This window comes from Rhinatrema bivittatum, chromosome 4, assembly GCF_901001135.1.
Source record: "Rhinatrema bivittatum chromosome 4, aRhiBiv1.1, whole genome shotgun sequence".
Classification (NCBI taxonomy): Eukaryota; Metazoa; Chordata; class Amphibia; order Gymnophiona; family Rhinatrematidae; genus Rhinatrema; species Rhinatrema bivittatum.
In genome coordinates, this window is record NC_042618.1 from 472,504,141 (window position 1) to 472,528,226 (window position 24,086).

At 47.3% G+C, this 24,086-nt stretch overlaps 1 protein-coding gene across 1 annotated transcript in view; it reads left to right on the forward strand.

Annotated features, from left to right (window-relative positions):
* Positions 1 to 24,086, forward strand: part of LOC115089198 (LARGE xylosyl- and glucuronyltransferase 1) — a 519,096-nt gene that overhangs the window by 480,099 nt on the left and 14,911 nt on the right. Inside the window, exons 11-12 of the mRNA XM_029597248.1 lie at positions 1,311 to 1,474; positions 19,354 to 19,632. Of these exons, the coding sequence (XP_029453108.1) occupies positions 1,311 to 1,474; positions 19,354 to 19,632 (443 nt within the window). The remainder of the gene's footprint in view (positions 1 to 1,310; positions 1,475 to 19,353; positions 19,633 to 24,086) is intronic.

Genomic DNA, 24,086 nt, shown 5'->3' on the forward strand with positions numbered 1-24,086 from the left:
TGATACATTTTATGCAATCTAACTAAATTCCCTCTCTCTAAATGGCATGTGACCTTGTCAGAGTTCAAGTTCTGTATAATGATTCATTGGCTCAGGGGAATATTTTACTCCCAGTATAATTAAATGAGCCAGTAAAAGAAATCTTGGCACCGTGCCCTTCATTACCAGCTCCCCGGAGCAATTTTTCCCCTCCCCCTAGTTCAGCAAACTCATGGGATCGCCGTCCTGCAGTGCCACGGACTTTTAAAGGAGCCACGTGCCCTGATGCTGAGACTCGTGTGGGGAGGGTATTGAAGGACAGATATTGGGTAGCAGCCCCCACAGGAAGGCGAGGCCAGCAGCAAAACGAAGGGTGTATTATTCAGTTTTCATTTATATCCGCCTGCGCAGAGCGAGTATCCCCTGTCCTTATTCACGCCTATAGAAGAACGCCGCCATCTCCAAAATGCGTTGGGGGTTTAGTAACTTCCAGGATGCATTGCATGGGCACTTGTTTCACTCTGGAGGAAGTGTGAAGGGGGGGGGGGTGATGTAGCTATGCGCTATTGCTGGCCACACGTGAGGGATAACAGAAAAGCGGCCTCGATCACAGAGGTGAAAGGGCCCTCATAGATTATTTGAAGGGAAGCACAGTTTTCAGCTGAGTCTGGCACGGCTCTGTGGTGGACCTGCTGTTCCCCTGGCACAGCCTGCTCCACTGTATGGGGAGGGAGCAGCGTTTGATCATCAGCTCCCTCTGGCATGCTCTGGGGGGGGGGAGGGGGGTGTCACACCTTCCTTTTTATGAAATACGTCTTCGGGATGATAAAAGCCACTTTAATCCAGGACATTCCAGATCTGGTTCAGCGAGCCATGCAGCCAGTCTGCAATGAATATGCATGAGATAAATCTGCATTTACCATGTTTCCACTACATGCAAATGTCTTATGCATATGCCTTGTGGTGTCCTGAAAGCCCACACATCTTTGGGAAGTCCTTCTCTGAGCCGCTGTAGCGCTTTTTTTGGTTTGTGTTGGTTAGGGTTCTTGTCTGCACCTTTGCACTTCTCTTCCTTGACTCTACTGTATTCTGTTTCACTGTAACAGGTTTGTGCTGGGAAGTAGGTAAAAATGCTTAAAAAAAAAAAAATAATAATGAGTTATGTCGTTTGATTAATTTACTTTTATTTCCCTTCCTGACAGAAACAAGAATAACTGCCATTGTATTGGCAAAATTAAAAATACTGAGAACGGTAAAAGAAAAATACAAAACTAAAACGTACCAGCGCCCCCTCACTCCCTTCGTGGTGTCTGTTTTTTTGCGATTCACAGCTTCAGAATCAGCTGGCGGAGCTGGACGAGGACGACCTCTGCTACGAGTTCCGGAGGGAGCGCTTCACCGTCCATCGCACGCACCTGTATTTCCTGCACTACGAGTACGAGCCGGCGGCTGACCGTACAGACGTCACCTTGGTGGCGCAGCTCTCCATGGACAGGTAGGGGCTCTTGTTTCAGGGCAGGCCCCGGAAACCCATCACAAAAAAAACCATCGGCTTGGGATCGTGTCTCGTCGAGGCCCCGCACTTGCCCGAACGCTCACCAGACGTCCATGCCCGCAGGCCGCGCCCCCCCCCCGTGTCTTGGCGGCGGTGCACGTGGAAGGTCTCCGGTTCGATCTGCGGAGGGAGCATGCAATGACCACACTAGGCACATGGGAGGGGGGATGATGTGTGTGCAAAAAAATAGGGTAAAACATCCCCTGGAAATTGCAAATGATGGCTGATGGCATTGGATCCCTGCCCTGAGCATGAGGACTACTGCTGGATAAAAGGCCACCAGAAATATTCCATGCCTGTTTCCTTATTGTTTACATGTGTATACCCTTCATCCCCTTCCCCCCTGCACCCTTGGACGTGCTTAGTGTTTGATGCAAAGGGACACTGGGAACAGACGTCAGGAAAGCTGTCAGAGATAACCTAAGCTCAGAATTGTGCCCTTTGCTCTGCTTGTGACACAGGCACTGGCAGTACAGCCCGGTGGCACTCAACATGTCGGGTAGTTAATTGTGGAGTAAGCCGCGTTACGAAAAACTGCTTTCAGGTGTTATCATACGAACTTTTAAAAGTGCGCGGTGATTTTTGAAGCTGCTGGTGTAAAAGAGCCAGATGGAGCCCCCTTCCCATGGCGATGTGCATGTAACTCCCAGTCCTCAGGCTGAATGTCACTGCTGTAACCAGGCAAAACTGCGATTACTTTGTCTTGAACACAAAACTGTAGAAAACAGAAAACGAGATCCCCAGTGGGACGTTATGGCGAGATGTCACTGTTTGCTTCTTATAAATTATGTACAGGTTTGTGCATGAGTCCGAGAGACAACGTCTTGGCTGTGTAAACACTCTGGACATATGGTTGCTTTTCAGTGCTAATGGCTCTTGCACCTGCTGATCCCGTGGAAGGCCGTGCATTCTTCGGAGCAGATTTTCTGTGCCTTTGCACTGGGACTGCACTACGAATAATTAAAGGTGCCTTCCATATTTTGCAAGATAGGAGAGAAGGATAAAGGCTTTCTTCTCTGGGCTGGCTTCATTTATTTCCCGCCTCGTTTACTTTTGCTTTGATTTTAAAATCGTCGCGCTCCCCCCTCCCCCCCACGTGGGGCCTCCCCCCTCCACCCACAGATTTACCCTTTGTGTTCCTTAAACGGAAAAATCCCCCCGGAGCAGGAGCGATTTTTTTCCCCCCAGTCTCTCCTGCCTCAGAGGAGCACAGCAGCAGGCATACATTCAGTATTTCATGCGATATTTTATTTATTTAACCGTCCGTCCCAGAGGCTCGAGGCACCCGCACACAAAGCCAGAGCAAAGCACGTGGATTCCTTTAGCGTGCGGAGCTCTGCCACTGTTGATTTTTCCCTTCCCCGGGCTTATACGAGCTCATAGCGCCCGTGCCTGGCGCAAGCAGCGCCGGCGACGGACAATCACACACCCAGCCCCCCCCCCCGAAGTAACTACCAGGGGGTTCTTCTGCAAAGGCTGCCTGGATCCCTCTCCACTATCCCGTGACTCGCTGTGTAGCCATTTGCCCCGTCAGCAGCCAGGGCTGCTCCCCCGAGGAGTGTGAACCGAGAGGTAGGAGGAAGATGATGAGATGGCGAGGCAGAGGAAGGAGGGGAGAGGCCAGCAGGGCATGCAGCAAAATATTTTCTGCCTCATTCTTATTCCTGGTCGTCGTCTTAAGATGCACATTATACTGCATCGTGTGCCGAGTGCTGATAATCGTGTTAACTTGAATTGCGGGGTCACCCTAAGCATTTCTTAATCATTGTCAAATATGAAGCTGGTAATTATAAACAGTTGGAAACCTGTGGTGCCCTGCACTTTTTGGCGCAGATTGCCACGGCGAGCAGTGATCATTTTCACTGGAGGTAGCAGAGCTTCCACCGGGTTGCCACAGCAACCCCAGCAAAATCTTCAGGGTAATTGCATTTCAGGACTCTGTCCTGTCTTGCGTCTCTTCTTACCTCTGCCGTTGCACTTTTAGTATTTCCTCTGGCAAATTCTCCCAGGGCCGGTGCAAGGATAATAGGTGCCCTAGATAAAACTTTTACAGCCTGACTCTCCCCCCCACCCCCACCCCCTCCCACACACACACATATACATACACATATTACACGCTCCCCACACACAATTAAAAATTATACATTTATGATAGGGTTTACGTGAACAAGAATATTTAAAGTGCAGTCTTCTGAAGTAAAAATATCACAACATGTATATTATATTTACATGCAGTGCTATAAAATCCTGCAAAAAGGTCCCTTGGAATTGGTATTAGATCTGTTGTAATGTGATTTGGAAATGGTCTTGATCCTCAGAAAGCCACAAGTAAACCGAATTCTCCAATGACAGCAGGATGTCAGTCCTCATAAATGGATGATATCATCAGATGGACCCTCTATGTGGAAAACTTAAGACAAAGTTTCTAGAACTTTGACTTGGCACACTGAGCATGCCCAGCTTGCCCTATACCAAATGTCCACGTGGGGTCCCTCTCCAGTCTCTCTTTTACCGCAGAGATGTAAGCCTCATGGTGTCAGTGAGTTCACTTTTGGCTGTTTTTGGCCTTGTGGAAAACTTCCTATTTCTCACAGTTTTTTCTCTCATGGCGATTCTGGTAAGTTTTCTTTCACAGTCGATTCCCCGTGGCAGTAGTGCCTTGGTGCTCAACAGCCATTGAAGCCCACATCCATCATTTTGGTTTGCGTCCCTTTTGTTTCGTCTTGACATGGCCACATCTAGTTTTAACGATGCTCCCGGTGCCCAAGGACCATGTCCATCACTGATCTGCATGAGATAATGTGTCCTCTGCCTGGGGTCATCGCATGACGTCTGGGGTTGCCACTTGTGTGCCCATTACACTGAAAGGACATCTGCTTTGACTCAAGAAGATGGAGCAGCTCTTTGGGTTGAAGACGTCCGAGCCATCAACATCAAAGGACCTGGGAGCCACCCCAATGGACACTGTGCCATCGACATCATTAGCGCCATCGGCAGATAGGAGAGCCAGAGACTGACCACCGTCCATCTCCTCCAGGCTGAGGACATCGGGTTCCTCGTTATCAGCCTCAGCATCAGGGAGGGACCAGGCCGAACATTGAGGGAAGCCAAGAAACATCGGCACTGGTCCCCGTCGATGCATGGTGCCAGGCACGGGGATCCACCCACTCATGCCACGATGCCTCTGAAGCGACCCTATGGCGAGGAGAGCCAGTCCCCCATCGGTGCTGGGGCCCACTATGGTCTCCACCAGTCCTGATGCCAGTCACCAATTTGCCTTATGGGTTCAAAGGCGATCTGGCCACCCCTCCTTCCTCCAGTCAGTGTTGGCATCGGCAATGTTTGAGAAGATACTGGACTGGCAAGTCCAACTGGTGGTGGAGTGGGCGCTGCAGGGCTTCAGTCCTGTGGCACCAATGGCACCGGACCTATGCCACTTGTCCTCATACTGCTGCTGGTGAAGCTCAACATGCTGATCCAGTGCATTGCTTCCCAGGACAGCATTGGTGCCTGGGAGGGCACCAAAGCCTCCCCTACCGATATGGTGGTCATTGGTGTGCCTCAGGCTCTTTCTGGGCCCTCTTCTCTTCTCTCTGTATACTAATTCCGCTGGTGCTCTGGTTCCCTCTGATGGCTTTCAGCACCATCTTTATGCTGATGATTCCCAGATTTACCTCTCGACAGCAGGAATCTCATCAGACATCCAGTCCCAGATCTCTGCCTCCATGTCTGACATTGCAGCCTGGATGTCCCACCACCACCTTAAACTCAACATGGCCAAGACAGAGCTCCTTATCTTCCTCCCAAGCCCACCTCCCCTATTCCTCCCTTCTCTTATTTCTGTGGATAACAAGGTCATGCTCCCATTCCCCTCAGCCCGAAATCTTCTCTACACAAAACCAAAACCATGTGATATTTCTTTATCTATATCGGGCGGCCAACTCCAGTCTTGAAGAGCCTCAAACAGGTCTGGTTTTAAGGATATCTACAATGAGTGTGCATGGCAATGATTTATATGCATTACCTCCTTTGTGTACAAATCTCTCATATGCATATTCATTATGAATACCAGATCTGTTTGTGGCTCTTGAGAACTGGAGTTGGCCACCCCTGCTGTCTATAACATCGCTTAAATCCATCCCTTTCTTTCCAAACACACTTCCAGAACTCTTATTTAGTCTCTCATCACCCCCCACTTAGACTATTGCAATCTGTTTCTCATTTCTCTCCACTACAATCCTTCCAAAATTCAGCGGTGTGACTTCTTTCACCAGTCGCTACACCCATATAACCCCCTCCTCAAGTCACTGCATTGGCTCCCTACGGTTCCCTAATACGGTTCAAGCTCCTCTTACTCACCTACAAATACCTTCACTCTCCAGCCCCTCACTACCTCTCCTCTCTTATCTCTCTCTACATCCTCCTCGTGCACTCCGCTCATCGGACAAGTCAATCCTCCCTATGCCCTTCTCCTCCACTATCAATTTCCGACTGTGCTTTCCACCTGGCAGCACCACGGGCTTGGAACAGACTTCCTGAACTGGTGCGTCACGCTCCCTCTCTCATCTTGTTTAAATCCCATCTAAAAACCCACCTTTCTGAGGCTGCTTTCACATCTTAACCCTTGCATGTCCCATGTACAGTCTCATTCATTTTTTAACCAGTGTGTTAATAAATGAAATTCCCCAAGTCTCTTTTTCCCTTCCTTTGTCTTGATTAGACTGTAAGCTCTATTGAGCAGGGGCGGTGTCTCATGTGATTTTGTACAGCGCTGCATAGAAGTGTTCAGCATTAGTAGTAATAATAGTACACACTGATGCGGTTTGTAGCGGCTGGCACGGTATTTCCGAAGCTAAGTAACTTCCGCTATAAAGGGGGCGTTTTGGCTGCACAATCCTGAAACACAGAAAACGTCGGCAGAGCAAGAAAATCTGGGGGACCCGTCTGCCCGTTGTTGCCTGCACACTGTGGTCTTCCTCCCTCCCTTCTTCCGCCACTAAGGTCTCTTTGGGTCTAATCCCATTCGTGCTTGAATTCTGCCACGGTTTTGGTTCCTGTAATCTCCGCTTGGATTTATAATGGAAGAAAGAGAAGAAACCAAAATCTGTTTCAGGCCCGTCACGCTCTCAGTGATGAAGAAAAAAAAAAAGTATTTTCTCACATTTCCCTTTTGCTTCATAAAATGCGCCCTTGTCCTTCAGCTATGGAAAATACTCCTTTTTGGTTCCTTATTGCATGAAAGCAAACCCATAAATTGATCTAGTTTTAATGGGGCTAATGTAGGCTAATGTTAGGATTCCCTTCCTCCGGTCCAAGAAGAAGGCTCAGGGTCAGAGCAAGAGATGACAGCATCGCCGGGGAATATGGGTGAGAAGGGGGAAGAGGGAGGGTTTGAGGTGTGACAGTGATAAGAAGGAGACGGAGAGGGGGTAGAATTATTTCTGTCTCCGTGAAGTCCTTCTGTGTCCGTTCAGAGGTGTTTGATTCTGTTTTAAGTAGAAATGTCTTGGATTCTTCTCAGTTTCCATTTCACTTGGTGCACAGTCTGCATCTGAGCAAGTTCCCCTACGGAGGGAGGAGCAATCTAAGACAGAAGACATTTGTGGTTAAAATGATCAAAAAACAGAACAGGTAAAAAAGAAAAGGACTTCGCAGAGACTTTGGTTTTGTTTTTTTTAACTTGGTGGCAGAAATAATTCTTCTGTCTCTCTGTCACCTTCTTATCGCTCCAGCACATCCTCCCCATTCCCCTTGGCACTGCCGTGGAGGAGTATCTTAGAACTCGCTTCTATTTTCTGGCCATGCTGTCTGTTGTTTTGAGCTGCTTATTCCATTTAAACCTGAGGAGGGGGATGATAAATGCCTCTAGCTAGCCCTGTCTCCTTAAGTTGTTCTTTTCCCTGTAACCTTCATTTCTTTGCATTCGCTCTGCTGGCACCTTCTTGTACCCTGCTGCTGGACGTTTGAATGGCTGTGTCCTGTCTCCCCTTTCCCGACTTCCTTCCGGAGCTCTTTCAGGTTCGCACGGCGGCCGGCGTCAGTCTTAAACCCGGGCCCTGTATGGAAAAGCTCACCCTTAGGTAGCAGAGTCTGCGGGTTTCCACGTTACGGGCACAGGCTTACCCTGCATCCTGCCCTCTGGCTCCCCGGTGCAGCCACCTCTCAGAAGTTAGTTGGAGTGCAGGGTGCCTATGACGGGGGCGCCCTATGATTTTTTTTTGTTTGTATTTGTGATTTGATTTAGCCGTTTTATGCCCCCTCCCAACATACCTGCCCCCTCCACACACACTGCTGTCTGCAGTATAGTGACCTTCACCTGCAGGAAGGAGACAAAATTTCTACAAAAAAAGCATCGATTTCCTCACAGAAAGCTGAAAAAGAGAATTTTTTTGCAGAGACTTTAACGTGCGCATCAGCTAGCACAGCTGCCTCTGTGCATCGTGATCCCAGCCCGCTCTATTGATTTCCAGCTCTAGAAAGCATTTCTTATACGCCTTGTAAACCTTTGATGCCAAAAAAAGCCAACCTGAAGCAAATGCCATGAGGAAGTGGAGAGGCTGCTTGTTTGCCCCAGCTCAGTTTAGTTCAGACAGTGAGGCTGCACTCTGTTCTGGCTTCCACTATATCTGCTGTAGCTGCTATTGCATTTCACTCCATTCTGATGTGCATTTTTTTTTCTATCATCCCTCCGTACCCTTTTCCTTATAGTCCTGCTTTGAATTCAGCGATAGTAGTATAAAATAAATGAATAAATAAAACTTCACTGTGGAAATCGGGAATAAGCGACATTGTGAGATGGGGACATAACATTCCCTCTGATAAAATATGATTGCTTCTGGCTTTACATGATAACTTTGTTTTGGGGCTAATGTGACAAGAGTCTTCCTAAGTGCTGGAATCAAAATAATGCGCATAAGTTCCTCCATTTTCAAAGCAAACTTGCATGCTTATGTATAATTTGAAAATTATCCCACCAAATCTACTCACATACAAGTACAGCCGATCCTTTGTGCACATAAATACAAACCTCCCCCTCCCTGTGAATGATTCTGCTGAGTCTGTGTAACTTACATGTATACACGACATGTGACCATACATCTGCCTGTGTATCGTTCTTTGGACTGGATGCTCTCTCTCTCTGTCAAACCCATATCATAGGCAGGAAAAGTTTCACAGAGATTTACATAAGTAAAAAAAAAAAAACATTTTCTTTATTATTTATTTATTTATTTATTAAAGGCTTTTATATACCGACTTTCTTGATACAAATCAAATCAACTCGGTTTACATCGAACAAAGCAGTAATTATAACCAACCAATAACAAGAGACAATTTGAAAGAGTATAAAGTTACATTATAACAAGGTCCCCCCAGACCAATCCAGGACAGGACCTGCCTTTAACATTCCTGCCAGCAGATGGAGACAGAGGAATCTGATTTGCTAACGTCAGCCCTTACAAGGCACTGTGAAGCTTGCAGCACTACGGTATTTCTCGGTCTCCGGCAGATGGCAGAGGCGCTGAATCCAGCAGCACTGGTAACTTGAGGAAAATTGCTTCCGGTGCATTTCTTCCTTTGGGGCGTGCATACTGGTGGCGTTAGGGACGAGCCGGGCAGGGTGGGAGCTATGGTTCGCTCCTTTCTGTCTTGGTCCATGTTAGTAGGGGGGGATTTGATTGCCAGTAGTGCTGGCTCCCTCTTTCCCTGCCTTTCTGGCAGACTTTATGGCTTCTTCCTCCTCCATTATCCTGAGGTGGTTAACCTGGTCCCAAGAGTGGGGGGGGGGTAAAGGTGTCTTCTTTGAGAGCCCTGCTGTGCACACGTTTTCTCTTCAGGGAAGTATTCATTTCTGCATCTTTTTGACAACGTTACTTTCTTTAAAAAAAGAAAAGAAAGAAGAAGCACAGAGAGTTCTGCCCTCTCATATGTTTTTAAAAACTCCTTGCGTTTCAGGAGGAGAGAGGTAAGCTGTGGCTCTTTGCTTTTTCAGGCTTCAGCGTTGTTCTCTGTGTGAAGGCCACTGCCAGGATCGGTTCATAGCTGTTTCCAGAGACATTGCCTACGCTGACTTCCATAAGAGACTTAGTTAAGGCTGGGAACTTTCTGAAAGGGGAGGCCTGTGGAGCTGAAACTGCCTCTAAGCTGCATCTCTTGGGGCTGGCGGCAGACATTTTGCCTGTTTCCCGGTGCAGTGCCTCTGGCAATAATTCCTTTGGGGAACCTCCTTCCAGAGGAGGGGACTGTGATTAGGGCTTAAGGTGGAAAGAGCCCAGTGAAAAAGGATGTGGGTTGGTTGCCTTTTGCCTCCCCCCATTCCCTTTTCACCTGAATTTATATTTTTGATGTATGAGGCTTTTGTTGCATTTGGCCGACTACGGGCTTATCCGGTAGCCAGCCGCACTCACCCAAAACCTAGGGCAGTGGCTGGAACGTCAACGCTGCTGCGATTCCCCCAACTTGGACGCAGCAGGCCTCCGGGCTCAAGAGACCACGCCGCGCCGGGGTCGCCGCTTTTCTGAGTGAGCGTCCCTGTGCGCGCGTGTCTCTTCAATTTAAGGGGCCCGCGGCGGGAAACATCCTGCGGTGCCCAGCAATGATGTCACTGCAGCCTTTCTATTTAAAGCCCGACCTGCCCTGCAGTAGATGCCTTAGCAACAGGTCGAGCTCCTAGCACTAGCTGGTTGCATCTCTCCGTGTTCCTGACTCTGTGTTCCTGTCTCCTGCTCTTCATCCTGCGTTCATCCTGGATTGCTTCTCTGGCTTTGACCTCAGTACGTCTTTTGGACTTGGCCTTGATTGCCACTTGCCTTGACCACTTGCTTGCTTCCTGGATTTTGCCTTGATTGCTGCCTGTCTTGACCACTTGCTCACTTCTTGGACTTCGCTTGATCACCGCCTGCCCTCATCTTTGGTACGTCTTGACTCTATTATCGTCTGCTGCCATCGTGGGATTCTTCATCATTGGAGACCTTGCACCTAAGTCCAGCCGGCCCCAGCACCCAAGGGCTCAACCTATGGGGAGCAATGGGCTGGTATTGGTGAAGGTCCTGTTGGGTCTTTGCACCAGTCAGTTCCGCCAGCCGATGGCGAGGACCTGCAGGTGGCGTCAACCTACCCCCCACAAAAGCCTTCAGTTTAAGGAAGGGTTCCCCCCTCCCCCAAAGGGGAAGCTATTTTATAATTTAAACTCTGGCAGAAGAGATGTCTTAGGTCTCAATTTGTTACAGACCCAGGTTAGATATGGGTGAGGATCTAGAAAGAATTTCTATATTTTCAGGGACTGATTCTGGAGAAGAGCTTCTTGGTAAGGACAGTGATCCAGAAGGAGAACCTCTTGAGGAAGTTGAAATTCCCCCAGCTGAAGGGGACGATCTCAATAATCCACCGGGCTTGTTGCTGGCCCGCCCGATGCTTGGATACTGCCGCCGCTGCTCCATGGGAGATCTCCGGGGGTCTCTCTCTCACGCGTGCCTCACCACCGGGCTTGTTGCTGGCCTGCCCGATGCTTGAATACCGCCACCGCTGCTCCATGGGGGATCTCCGGGGGTCTCTCCCTTACGCGTGCCTCACCACCGGGCACGTTGCTGGCCTGCCCGATGCTTGAATACCGCCGCCACTGCTCCTCCCCATCGCTTCCAAGGCAGCCCTCACACGGCTCCATTTCCTCCCAGCGCCATGTTGCTCCGCTCTGACCGACGTGCTTTCTCACCCGCGCATGCGTGGTAGAGCTGCTCTCTACTGCAAATTTGCGGGCCGTCGGTCAGAGCCCATTTATATTGTAGATTAAAAAGCAGTGGTTCCAGAACAGATCCTTGGGGCACTCCACTATTCACCTTTCTCCATTGGGAAAATTTACCATTTAGCCCTACTCTTTCTATCTTCTAGCCAGTTGGCAGTCCACAATAGGACACTGCCCCCTATCCCATGACTTTTTGATTTCCTAAGTCCCTCATGAGGGACTTTTTCAAATGCTTTCTGGAAATCCAGTGAATCTTCTGAGGTTAGAGCACTTTTGGGATTTGTTACATCAGGGGCCAGTGGTCATGCAGGATCCGGCTCCATTTTGACTTGCAACCTGGCTATTGAAAGGAGAAAATTGAAGTATAAAGTTTATTCAGAGGAGGTTGTGGCCACTCTTTTACAGGCAAGGAAGTAGTCCACTTCATTAGCTTATATTTGAGTCTGAAAGATTTTTGATATTTTGTACAGGGAGTCTGGCTTTTCTCTCTTTAAAGCTGCAGTGCCTATAGTTCTGTCTTTTTTACAGAATGGCATATAAAAAGGTTTAGCTTTAAATTCTTTGAAGGCGCATGTTGCCGCAGTTACTTGTTTTAGAGGGGAAGTCCAAGAAATCTCTCTAGAAACTCCACCAGATGTTTCCTGTTTTCTTAGAGGTATAAATCATCTTCAGCCACTATGTCATAAAAACATTCTTCTGTGAATTTAGTTCTGCGTACCTTGTCTACAGTTCCCTTTGAGCCCTTTAAAAGGGCATCTGTTAAATATTTAATGCTTAAGATGCTTTTTCTGGTGGCTATTCAGTGAGATATATTTCTGAGTTGCAAACTCTATCTTGTAAAGATCCATTTCTTCCGTTTTTGGATACAGGGTTATCCATTCATACAGTCCCTTCCTTTTTGCCAAAGGTTGTGTTTTCATTCAACCTTAAATCAGTCAGTGGATCTCCTGGTGCTCAAGAAGAGGGACTTGTCAGGAAAGTTTAAAGACTTGCATTTTTTGGATGTTAATAGACCTTTAATCAGATATTTGAAGGTGGCCAACTCTTTTAGTAGATTGGATCATTTGTTTGTTCTCTTTGGTGGTCAAGGGAAAGGGGACGCAGCTGCTAAGCCCACGATTGTTAGATGGATTAAAGAAGCTATTACTTCAGTGTATGTTTCTGTTTCCAAAGGACCTGTGAACTCACTCCATGAGAATTCAAGCAACTTCGTGGATGGACAGACAGGCAGTGTCACCTGAGAATAGCAAAGCAGCCATGTGGTGGTGGTCTTTGCATACCTTCTCAAAGCACTACAGATTGGATCTGCATGCTAGGGAGTTTGCCTCCCTTGGGACTGGGGTCATGAGGGAAGGATTGTCTGGTTCCCTCCGGCTTTAGATGGGCTTAGGTACTTCCCATTTGAACTGGATTTGTCTGGTGGGAGGACAATAAGGAAGGGAAAATTAGGTCCAGACTCCCATCTTTGTTAGCTAGCAACCTGATGTGTATGTATATATATACTGTATCGGTTCGGTTGTTAAGTAGGTCCTTTTATGATCAAGTGTTAAGGAACTTCATTGATTCTCCCATGCTCTTAAGGGGAAGTTGAATATGCTTGCTTTGTTATAGATACACTGAAATGCTGCAGGCTTCACAGTGCCTTTTAAGGAGTGACATTGGTGAATCAGATTCTTCTCTGTCTCCATCTGCTGGCAGGGGTGTTAAACTCTTATGTCCTGTCTGGTCTGGTTGGACTCGAAGAAAAAAAATTGTCAGGTAAGAAACCTAATTATCCTTTCCCCATCTTAATCAGCTCTCCAAAAATTGCCCATGAGTGATTATTTTGTATTGGTTGTATTTTAATTTGTGATGTGAACTGCTTTGGGTTCATATTTGTGAAGTAAGATGGTATAATTGCCTCTAACAGATTTGTTAGAGCTGAAGGTAGCTAAACGAGCATTATCATCTTTTCATAAACATGTACAGAAGCTGTCATTCCAAATCAGGAGAGGCAGTCAATCAACAGCATACATAAAGAAACCAGGAGGGAGAAAAGTGATGTCCCTCTACAAAGAAATCTTGAAGATATGTACAACAGGGCAGAGAAAATAAGCAACATTTCAGACATACATGCTCCAGGAATAGCCAGAAGAATGATATGTGATTAGACCTGCATTAGAAGTTGGGAATTAAGCTCGACCATTCAGAGCATTGTGGACCCAGGCTATCAAAATCTGTCCTGGGGACCCACACAGCCAGTTGGATTTTCAGGATATTCACAAATGAATATGTAGGAGACAATTCTGCAAAAATGAGTCTCCAGTGTATGCAAATTGACTTCATGCATATTCATTGTGTGCATGCTGAAAACTCGACTGGCCGTGGGGAGGTCACCAGGACGGGTTTGGGAAGCCCTTTCACAGAGAGACGAAGACGCCAGCCAGAGATCTCTTGCACTGCTGCACAAAGTGCCCTGAGTCTATTTATGTGGCTGCTCTTGTCAAGCTCAGAAAAGGAGTGCTGAGTGAATACCCTGGGAAATGTTGTCTCTTACGCGTTTGCACCTTGCAGAAGAATCGCCCTAGAAGGACATGCAGTGACATTTATACAACCAATCTGGTCAAGGAGAAAAGCGAGCTCTCGAATGTAAATGCCTGCAGGACTAAGAATAGATCCGCTGCATTGAAAGGAGTTCCTGTACGCAAGGACACAGTCTCCCTGCCTAGAAACCAGGAATTTGACATGCAAGTGTTTTCTAAGATAGGATTTTCCAAGCAGAAAAGATATCCAGTCTTTGAGGAAAAGGCAGTCATCAACAGCATCTGACAGGCAGTGGTCACTGTTTCACATGGTGTAAATACTCTCTGCAGGCTGTGACACCTATTATTAACCCATCATAAGAATAATCCAGATATGCTACAGTCGGTGAGCATTCAAGAGCACAGAAGGTCCTGTCCTCGGCTACCAGGTATCAAAACCTAGTAAGATTGCAGTTTTCTTCAGAAACAAATACTGCTGCTAAACCTCTGACCTGGAACTGACCTAAGAACAGGAAGTGGCCATCTATACAGCACTCCATCCCCAAAACTGTGGAATATCTTCTTGAAGGTTTTTAGGAAAAGTCGCCCATACTTGTGCTGATAGAGCAGATACCTGCCATGGGAGGGACTGCATCTTTCAACTAGTATATTTTAAGCCTATCTTTCAACTAGTATATTTTAAGCCTATCCAGTCAGTTCTTCCTTAGAAGACCATCGAAGAAGATGATAATCATCTAGTGAGGCCTGAGACAGTGTGCATATGTGTGTGTGTGTGTGTGCAAATGAGATGGCTCTGTGTGAAAGGCGGGCAGTGTGGGGTATTGCCCATGGAGGTATTCTGTGAAACAAGAGTAAAGAGAAGCAGGATGGATGGGGGAATATGAGTTGAAAATTGGCAGCATGAGAGGTTTCTTTGAATGTATCTGTGTGTGTGTGTGTGACATTGTAGGGACTATTTTGAACAGCCCACATTATTTACAGTATACCTGGCCGCTGTTAGGCCCCGTGATAGAAAGTCGTGTTTAGGCCCCGTGTTAGCAAGCTGCTTTCAGCCCTCGGATACTGCAATCAGTTTTCAAAGGGAATAAAATGTGTATTGTTCCCCTTTGAGAACTGTTGGTCAGAAAGGAAGTGTGTGCTAAAAGCACCTAAATACATTGCATCTGCTATTTTTGCAAACAGCTGAGGGGTGTACTTGTGAAAATGATAAAATTTCATGCGTTTTTAGCCCCTCCCCCTGCCCCCAAATTATCCCAAACCTAAACGTGTCACCAGGAACGGTATTGCAACTGGCTAAATAGCTTTCAAAATTGTCCTGCCCCAAGGCAAAACTGTGAGTACCAGAGATGATGATAGCTGGTATGCGGGGGTTTGTGTGTGTCAGAGGTGATGGTAGCTGGTATATGGGTGTGTGTGTGTGTGAGAGGTGATGGGAGCTGGTGTGTGTGTGTGTGTCAAAGGTGATGGTAGCTGGTATGTGAGTGTGCGTGTGTGTCAGAGGTGATGGTAGCTGGTATATGGGTGTGTGTGTGTCAGAGATGATGGTAACTGGTATGGGTGTGTGTGAGAGGTGATGGGAGCTGATGTGTGTTGTATGTCAGAGGTGATGGTAGCTGATGTGTGTGTGTGAGAGAGGTTATGGAAGCTGGTATGTGTGTGTGTCAGAGGTGATGGTAGCTGGTATGTGGGTCAGAGGTGATGAAGCTGGTATGTGGTTGGGTGTATGTGTAGGTGCCAAAGGTAATGGGAGCTGGTAAGTGGCTGTATCTGTGCGCCAGAGGTGATAGAAGCTGGTATGCGGGTGTGTTTATACCAGAGATGATGGGAGCTGGTATGTAGGGGTGTGTGTATGTACAAGCGTCAGAGATGATGGGAGCTAGTATGCGGGTGTGTTTATACCAGAGATGATGGGAGCTGGTATGTAGGGGTGTGCATATGTACATGCGTCAGAGGTGATGGGAGTTGGTATTGGGTGTGTGTATGTATCAGAGAAGATGGAAACTGGCATGTGAGTGGGTATTTGTGTCAGAGAAGATGGGAGCTGGTATGTGGGTGTGTGTGTCAGAGAAGATGGAGCTGGTATGTGAGTGGGTATGTGTGTCAGAGAAGATGGAAGCTGGTATGTGGGTGTGGGTGTCAGAGAAGATGGAAGCTGGTATGTGAGTGGGTATTTGTGTCAGAGAAGATGGGAGCTGGTATGTGGGTGTGTGTGTCAGAGAAGATGGAGCTGGTATGTGAGTGGGTATGTGTGTCAGAGAAGATGGAAGCTGGTATGTGGGTGTGGGTGTCAGAGAAGATGGAAACTGGCATGTGAGTGGGTATTTGTGTCAGAGAAGATGGGAGCTGGTATGTGGGTGTGTGTGTCAGAGAAGATGGGAGCTGGTATGTGGGTGTGGGTGTCAGAGAAGATGGAAGCTGGTATGTCGGTGAGTGTCTGAGAGTTGAGTAGATAGAAGAACTGGGGTTGTGATATTTAAGAGTCAGAGCCCTCTGCACTAGGGATGTGAATCGGGTGCCCCATCGTTTCTGCTATCGGGTTCGTGTGGCCGCGGGAAAATCTCGGTTTCCTGCGGATCGGCATTTTTTTTTTTTAGTGAAAAATCGTTTTTTCGGGTTAGTGCGCACTAACAAAAATAGCAATAAATAACAAAATGTAACACAAATTAATGGTTTTTGTTAGTGCGCGCTAACTCCCGTTAGCGCGCACTAACGAAAACCGTTAATTTTTGTTACTTTTTGTTATTTAGTGCGCACTAATCAGAAAAACGATTTTTGACGAAAATTCGGGGGAAATGCGATCGTTTCTCATCATTCACGAATTTTTGACGAGTTAAGAAATATCATACAATATTTTAATTCGTCAGAAAAATGATTCACATCCCTACTCTGCACCTAAAATATTTTTAGGATCCTTCGTTATCAGTTTAAACAGATTTTTCATCCCATAAATTCCCAGATTTTCCCAAATTTTAGGCTGCTGTTAAAGAGCGGCTCCAGAGCTGTGGATGTGGCTGTTCAAGGACTCCCACCAATGCTCAAAGCCAGTGCGGGCCAAAGATTGTGCCTCGTTTCCAGCCTTCCCCATCCCCCACCTGCCGCTGCAATCAGCAAATGCGGTCACCCTCCAGTACCATCCATGCAGAGTTTCACGTCCTCCCCGCTACCCTCAAGCAGCAAACAGGGGGAGTGAAGGAGCCTGGAGCCACCACTGGTAAAGGGAGGGGGGGAGAGGGAGACTCTGGGGGGGGATAGAGAGGGACGTGCTAGGTAGGGGATGGGAGTAGGGACGGGGATGCTACTGAGTGAGGGCGAGAATTTGCTTAAATACTGTCTTACTGTCTTGGCTTCTGTCCACCAAAATAAACTCTATTTACCTGGAAAAACGAGTCATTTTCTTCCATTGATTTTCTTCCTGTTTTGTTTTGGGTTTTTTTTTGTCATAATAAATATTAATAAATTCCTGGGAAAAATAAAATAAAATTTAAAAAAACACCAAAAATAAAGGTCCCAAAATATTTTTAGCTTTCCCCACTATGAGTGCTGGATCTTTGTTCACCAAGGGAAGGGAAACCTAAGAACGCTTTTTCATTTCCATAAATTTGCGCTTTTATTTTTGGTTTGGGTTGAGACTTTGCCAGAGCTGGGACGCTCTAGTCGCAGTGGGCGAGCCGCGCGCGTATCTTGACAGGTTCTGCTGCATTCAGTAATATTTCAGGACTTGCAAAATGAGGTCCAGTTCGGAGACTCGGGAGGGGGGGAGGTTAGTGCTGTGCTCCGCCATGCGGAGAGGCCTGGGGAGGAGGAGGAGGAGGAGGAGGAGGGAGAGAAGTCAAAGCTGGGTTTAGGGCCAGCGATGCAGGGTCCCAGATAGAGCCCTGACGCATGCCGCTCACGCCCCTGCTCCGGCTGAGGACCGTTGCTGCAGCGACTGGAGAGGACGTAATGGGCTCAGGATGGGGGGGAAACTTGGCAGAACGGCCGTGTACCGTAAAAGCTAGACTGAGAAAAATCACTCTGATGAGGCAGAGCGAACAGAGGCTAAGCTTTAACCTGCTGCTAGGCAAAAAAAAACCAAACAAACCCTTCTCTCTTTAAATACAGATACAACAATTAGCTACCCTTACATATTTTAATAGTTTATTATTGTTGACCTTATGCACCAGTGTAAAATGTGCTGTTATTGCCTATCATGATTAACAAAGCGGTATCAGATGAGCACGGCGGTGTTTAGACGTTTGACGGCACAGTCTTGTCACGTGGCAGAACACCAGGGTTGTAAATGAGGTGTCATTAGGCGGCATAAGGGATGCCACAGCCACACATTCTGGTTTTGTGGATCCTGGTGTGAGGCTCGGATAGTCGGTGGGGGGGGGTTACAGGCAGGAGCCGGGATACCGAGATCATCCCCAGGTGTTAATTCTTTTGCCCGTGGCTTGGAACGGACGGCCTGGCGTGAATTGGATCGCGGAGTGGGAGGGATCACGCCGACAACGCCCAGGATGCAATGCATATAGAAGTGAATCTGCCAGCGTGCGACCCGCCTTATCCCTCATTCAAGTCAGTGGCAGTTCAGTCGGATGACCTTAGGGCAAGGGACGATCGCTGGGAAAACTGAGCAGAGAAAAGGTGGGGATTGAGCGAGTCACCATGGTGTTGTCTGCTGTTTGCCCGACTGCATCCCCCTTCTAAGACCCTCTCAGAGGTCCAGAATGGCCCAGGCCATGTTCAGGTTTTGAGGCCCCCCCCCCCTTGTCATAATAAAAATGACACGGATGAGCGCCAGTGTCTAAATCTGAGGCCCAGGTGAAACGAACCTCCTGGCCCCTCCTTTGATTGGCTCTGTTCCTTCCCTCTGGAATTTTGGGCAAGTTTGAGAGGAAACATGGACTGTAAGAGGCGCACAGAGGGGACAGGGTGGCTCCAGGGGAATGGCCGAGGCATTACAGCCAGCGGTTCAAACCCTAGCTCAGGTGACTTCTGTGAAATGAGAGGATGTTCTCGGGGGCCGTTCCAGAGGCCACAGCAGAACCGTTCACGCTGTGCCTCCTGTCTGATTCCTATAAATCTGGGAATTGGGTTACACACCTCCTCACTGACTTCTGACAAGGAAAAGAAGGGGAGAGTGGCGAGAGTTAAAATCTAATAACATTGAGCAGAGGTGTTTGAGAAGTCCCAGTCCTGAAACAGCGGGGTCTGCTGTAGGCGAGGACAGAGGTGCATTTACAGACGCGAGGTGGGAGGGTGGCAATGCCGAAATATCAGAGGCGCCTACAAGTTACAATTAAAAAAAAAACATTGTAAGAGCTGCGTGAAGGTTATAGTACTGTAACATATCATGATAGATAGATAGATATAAGTATTTGCCGAAATGTTTCCCCACAGATTTCTTGCATGTTTGTTAAAACGAATCGCACAGACGATTTGCAGTTTCTTCCACAGGTTCACGTTCTGCACGTTCGTCAATGTTTAGTGCCGCTGCATGTACGTTACAGGGGTGCCGTTACTGTGCAGCTCATCTCCAGCGGCGGTCCCTTCTCATTTCTCTCTCTCTCTTCCAGGCTTCAAATGTTGGAGGCCATCTGCAAACACTGGGAGGGCCCGATCAGTCTGGCGCTCTACCTCTCCGACGCCGAGGCCCAGCAGTTCCTGCGCTACGCCCAGGGCTCGGAGGTTCTCATGGCGCGCCACAACGTGGGCTACCATGTTGTTTACAAGGAAGGCCAGTTCTACCCTGTGAACCTGCTGCGCAACGTGGCCATGAAGCACGTGAGCACGCCGTACATGTTCCTGTCCGACATCGATTTCCTGCCCATGTATGGACTCTACGAGTACCTCAGGTAAACCGGGCCTAGCCTTGTTGACCGCGCGCCCGCAGATGTGGGTGGGGGATGCACGCACGGGCAAGGTCGCTTTGGATTATATTTGAAACGTTTTATCGGTCCCCCTACTGCGCCATATAAAACACAAGGACTGCCAATCAGTTTTGTGAAATAGAGCAAGCCGTGAAAACTGAGCCCAGGCTGGGGAAGTATAAAATATCGTTAAGTTGTGGGGAATTCTCTGAAGGCAGGGGATGTAAAACAGATTCAGTCCGCGGCTTGGTGCACAAAATGCAAAAGAACAAAACTCACCCTCAAGAGTTTCAGATGCTCTTTGATTCTGTTCTTAAATGCTAGTTTTTACTATAACTTAGGAGAGTGTGGGGTAATTGTTGAGCAGTTTCATTATCCTGCGTGGTAACATCCAGAGGCTCTCAGGATGGAGACAGATTTTGAGATATAGGCAGTATAGCCCCCTGAAATGCAGTGGAGTAAGGGTGTTTTTTTTAAAAAAAAGAAATCTAGTAAAATGATGATATTTTTGGTCAAAAAACACTGGGCCCGATATTCAAAGGGTGTTCAGCGCTATTTAGTCGGATAAGTGGGACTTATGCGGCTTAAGTAATGGCTGCTGAATAAGCACTCACATTCAGCGGCCGTCACTTAGACGGCTAAAGGTTACACACACAAACAGGAGGCATATACTGGGCGGACTGAGGGCCGAGCGAGTTGGCCGTATAACTTATACTGATATTCGCATTTAACCGCATAAGTTTACGTCTAAGTTTAGACGCCCCATAGAGCAGCTCTAAACGTAGTTGGGTTGACTTATCCGGCGAAGTGCGCACATACGTATACGTGTATATTCAGCAGCTTTGCCGTGCCGCTGGATATACATCATAACTTGCACAGCCGGCCGACCAGGACGATGAAACAGACTATGAAATGCTAACAGAGAATTAAGTAGGCTAATAAAATGAGGAACACAATAATAATGGGAGATTTTAATTACTCTAATATTGATTAGCTGAATATCTGGAACCGATGAGAGGGCAAGCTGCTTTAGATCCTGCTCCTCGGTGAAACGCAGGACTTGGTGCAAAGGGTAATGGTAGAGCCGCTTAACAATAGTGGTCCTGTGCAATTGAATTTGACATAATCACTGGAGGGATAATAAAACTACTGCAGTAGCATTTAACTTTAAAAAGGGAGACTGGTAAAATGAGAACATTTAATTAGAAAGAAGCTTAAATGAGCAGATGCAAGAGATAAAAGTCTGCCTGAAGCAAGGAAATGGATAAAAAAAAAACCAACCCACACCTTCTTGGAAGCCCAGATAAATTGTATTTCTCACACTGAAAAAAAGGTGGAAAGAGGAGCAAATGTTGATCAGCTAGGGATGTGTGTGGCCCAAGGATGTTCCTTTTGTTTTTCGGGGAGTTTTTTTTATTTGTTTTTCATTTAATGTTTTTTTTTTCCAGTTCATTTATCAAACCAAAAAAAAAACAAACCCATAAACATCCCACCCCCTGGGAAAAAAAACCCAAAACAAAGCAAAAAACTGGAACGCGCTTCCTGCCTGCCTCCCAGCCCAAAAGAAGTCGTCCCCCCCCCCCCCCCCCCCCCCCGGGCCGTTCTGAGCTTCTTCCCACTGCAAAACTGAGCAGACTGGGACTGAGCTTAACCAGGCCCAGTCTGGCCCCTCCAATTCCCCCCCATCCCCTTCAAACATCTCCAGGGACAGGGCCCTCCCCGGCCCCCACATACCCATTTCTAGCTGTGCTGGAACGGGCAGGAGGAACGCCCCTCTCGCTCCTGCTCTCTCTTCTCCCTTTATAAATGGTGGCACCGGCCCTCCTGAGTGGCAGGCAGGACACGAGTAAATACGAGGGAGCAACTTTCCACTGCAGCAAAAAAATAACAACAAAACCTTTCTCTAGTCCATCAGCAGCAAGGAGATTGATGTTCAAAGGCACTTATCCTGATAACTTCTGAGTTACCTTAATAAATGCCGAGTTTTGAAGATCTTCGCCACATATCCGGATAAGTTTTTATCCAGACAGATTTTATCCGGATAACCTGGAGATTGTTCCGGAAGTGGAGTTGTTATCGAAGGGGGAGATTTATGAAGCCATGATAGGGCTATGCCGTACTTTTCCACAGCATATATCGCGTGACATAGCCCTATTGCAGCAATACCGCATGATAGTCAGGCCAGAAACCTGCCCCCATTCCAGTGAGCTGCTTTGCATGCCATTTGCATGCATGGATTTTGCAAATCCATGCAAAGCAGCTCATGAATACGTAATCCTATGTAAATAAAATACCATGGCCGACTTAGAAATTCCTCAGCCACATTGCTTTAACTACACCTTTTTGTAAAACAATCTGCCGCGGGAACACTGAAACCCTAACACAGGTCCCAGTGACCCTGCGGTAGATTTAAAGGGCCCTGCAGCCCAACACGGCACCCCCTAGAATTAAACAAAAATTCACTGGTTGTCTTATTAGAAACCCCCCACCCCTCGCTGCCAACTGAGGTGACCCCACCCCAAAAAAAAAAAACAAAACCAAGCAAGATAAATGGTAAAGCTACCGCGCAATGACACACACAGACACACACACACACAGACACACACACACAGAGACAGGCACACACACACACACACACACACAGAGACAGGCACACACACACACACACACACACACACACCCCCCGTCAGCCACCCAGCTCCTTAGTTATTGAAACACCCCTCCAAAATAGTAACTGCCCCTTCCATCAGAAAATTAGGCTGGTAGGACCCCCCTTCCGTTTTCCAAAACAGCACCAACTAGACCTTGCCCTGCCATGTGACAGGCCCTCTACCTTTCCAGATAAACTGATTTTTAGGGATCGAGTGTAGGGAGTGTCTTGGAGGGGCCTCTAGGCCACCACTGGTGTTTTTGATCTGTTGGAGGGGAAGGCCCTACCAGCCTAATTTTCTGATGTAAAAAGGGGGCAGAGGGTGGTGGGGGGATGTCACATGGCAACTCTACAGTTTTTTGTTTTTGTTTTGTTTTGTTTTTTACGGGGCCGCCTCTATTGGCATGATTTAACTACTCTGAATAATTTTGTCATCTGCAAATTTGATAACCTCACTCATCGTATATTTATAAATATATTAAAAAGCACCGGTCCAAGTACAGATTCCTGAGATACTCCACTGTTTACCTGTGAAAACAGACCATTTAATCCCACTCTCTGTTTCCTGTCTTTTAATCAGCTTGCAATCCACAAAAGGACATCGCCTCCTACCCCATGACTCTTTAGTTTTCTTAGAAGCCTCTCATGTGGGATTTTGTCAAACGCCTTCTGAAAATCCAAGTATACTACATCTACCGGTTCACCTTTGTCCACATGTTTGTTCACTCCTTCAAAAAAATGTAGGAGATTTGTGAGGCAAGACTTGCCTTGGGTAAAGCCATGCTGACTGTGTCCCATCAAATCAAGATTAAAGCACCGTTCTTAAGTTTGTAACTTGTACTCTACGGTAAAATTACTTTACTGGCCTTTTCTTCTTTCCAGCTTGTTGCAAGCTTCCAAGTTCCCGCCCCCTGTTGATTGTAACTTTGACTTATTCCTGCTTTGGTTATCTTTCGTTTACGTGAATTTGTTACTCTAGTTTTTTCCCTCTGTTAAACTGTAAACCGATCCGATATGGTAATCTACTATGAAGGTCGGTATATAAAATTGTTAAATAAATAAATAAATAAATAAATGTTTTGTATTTTCATTCGTTATAACTGTTTTCACGATTTTTCCCGGCACTGAAGTCAATACAAAACAGCAGCATCAAAACCGCAAATAGAATGTTGGGAATTATCCAAAAGGGAATGAAGATCAAAACTGGTAATATAGTGATTCCTCTCTCACGGCCGCCGGCAGCGCCAGCGTTTCAGGGGTGGCGCCGTGATGGTACCTCCTCCTTTGTGGTCCTGGACGAGGAGCTGGTGTCACGTGGGTCCGCACAAACAAGAAAGAGGAGATACCAGTATGGTGCTGGAAGGAGCAGGCTGCAGGATCCCACCGCATAGCCGAAAAGAGGAGGAGGCAGAGCAGCACTGGCCCGCGTCGCCAGAAGAAGGCGGAGCAGTGTCGTGTCGGCCAATGAAGCAGCAGGCAGAGCAGTGTCGTCCTTCATAGCCCAAGAAAAGACGTCTCATCGGCCGTGCGGGGGGGCTGAAGGTGGAGGCTGCTGCTTGTGCTTCCAGAGGGGGAGAATAGAGAGGGAGGGAGTGGGAGAAGTTCATGTGTGAGAAAGGGGGGGGGTGGGGGGAAGTATGTGTGTGAGACTGAGAATGTGTGTTGGGAACATTTTATATGAGTTCTTATTTCTCAGCGGTTTTGAAATATTTTTTCTTTTTATTAGTATTTTTTTTCTATTTTTGATGTTTTCTATTCTTGATTTTATTGTTTAATGAGGCACGTGATA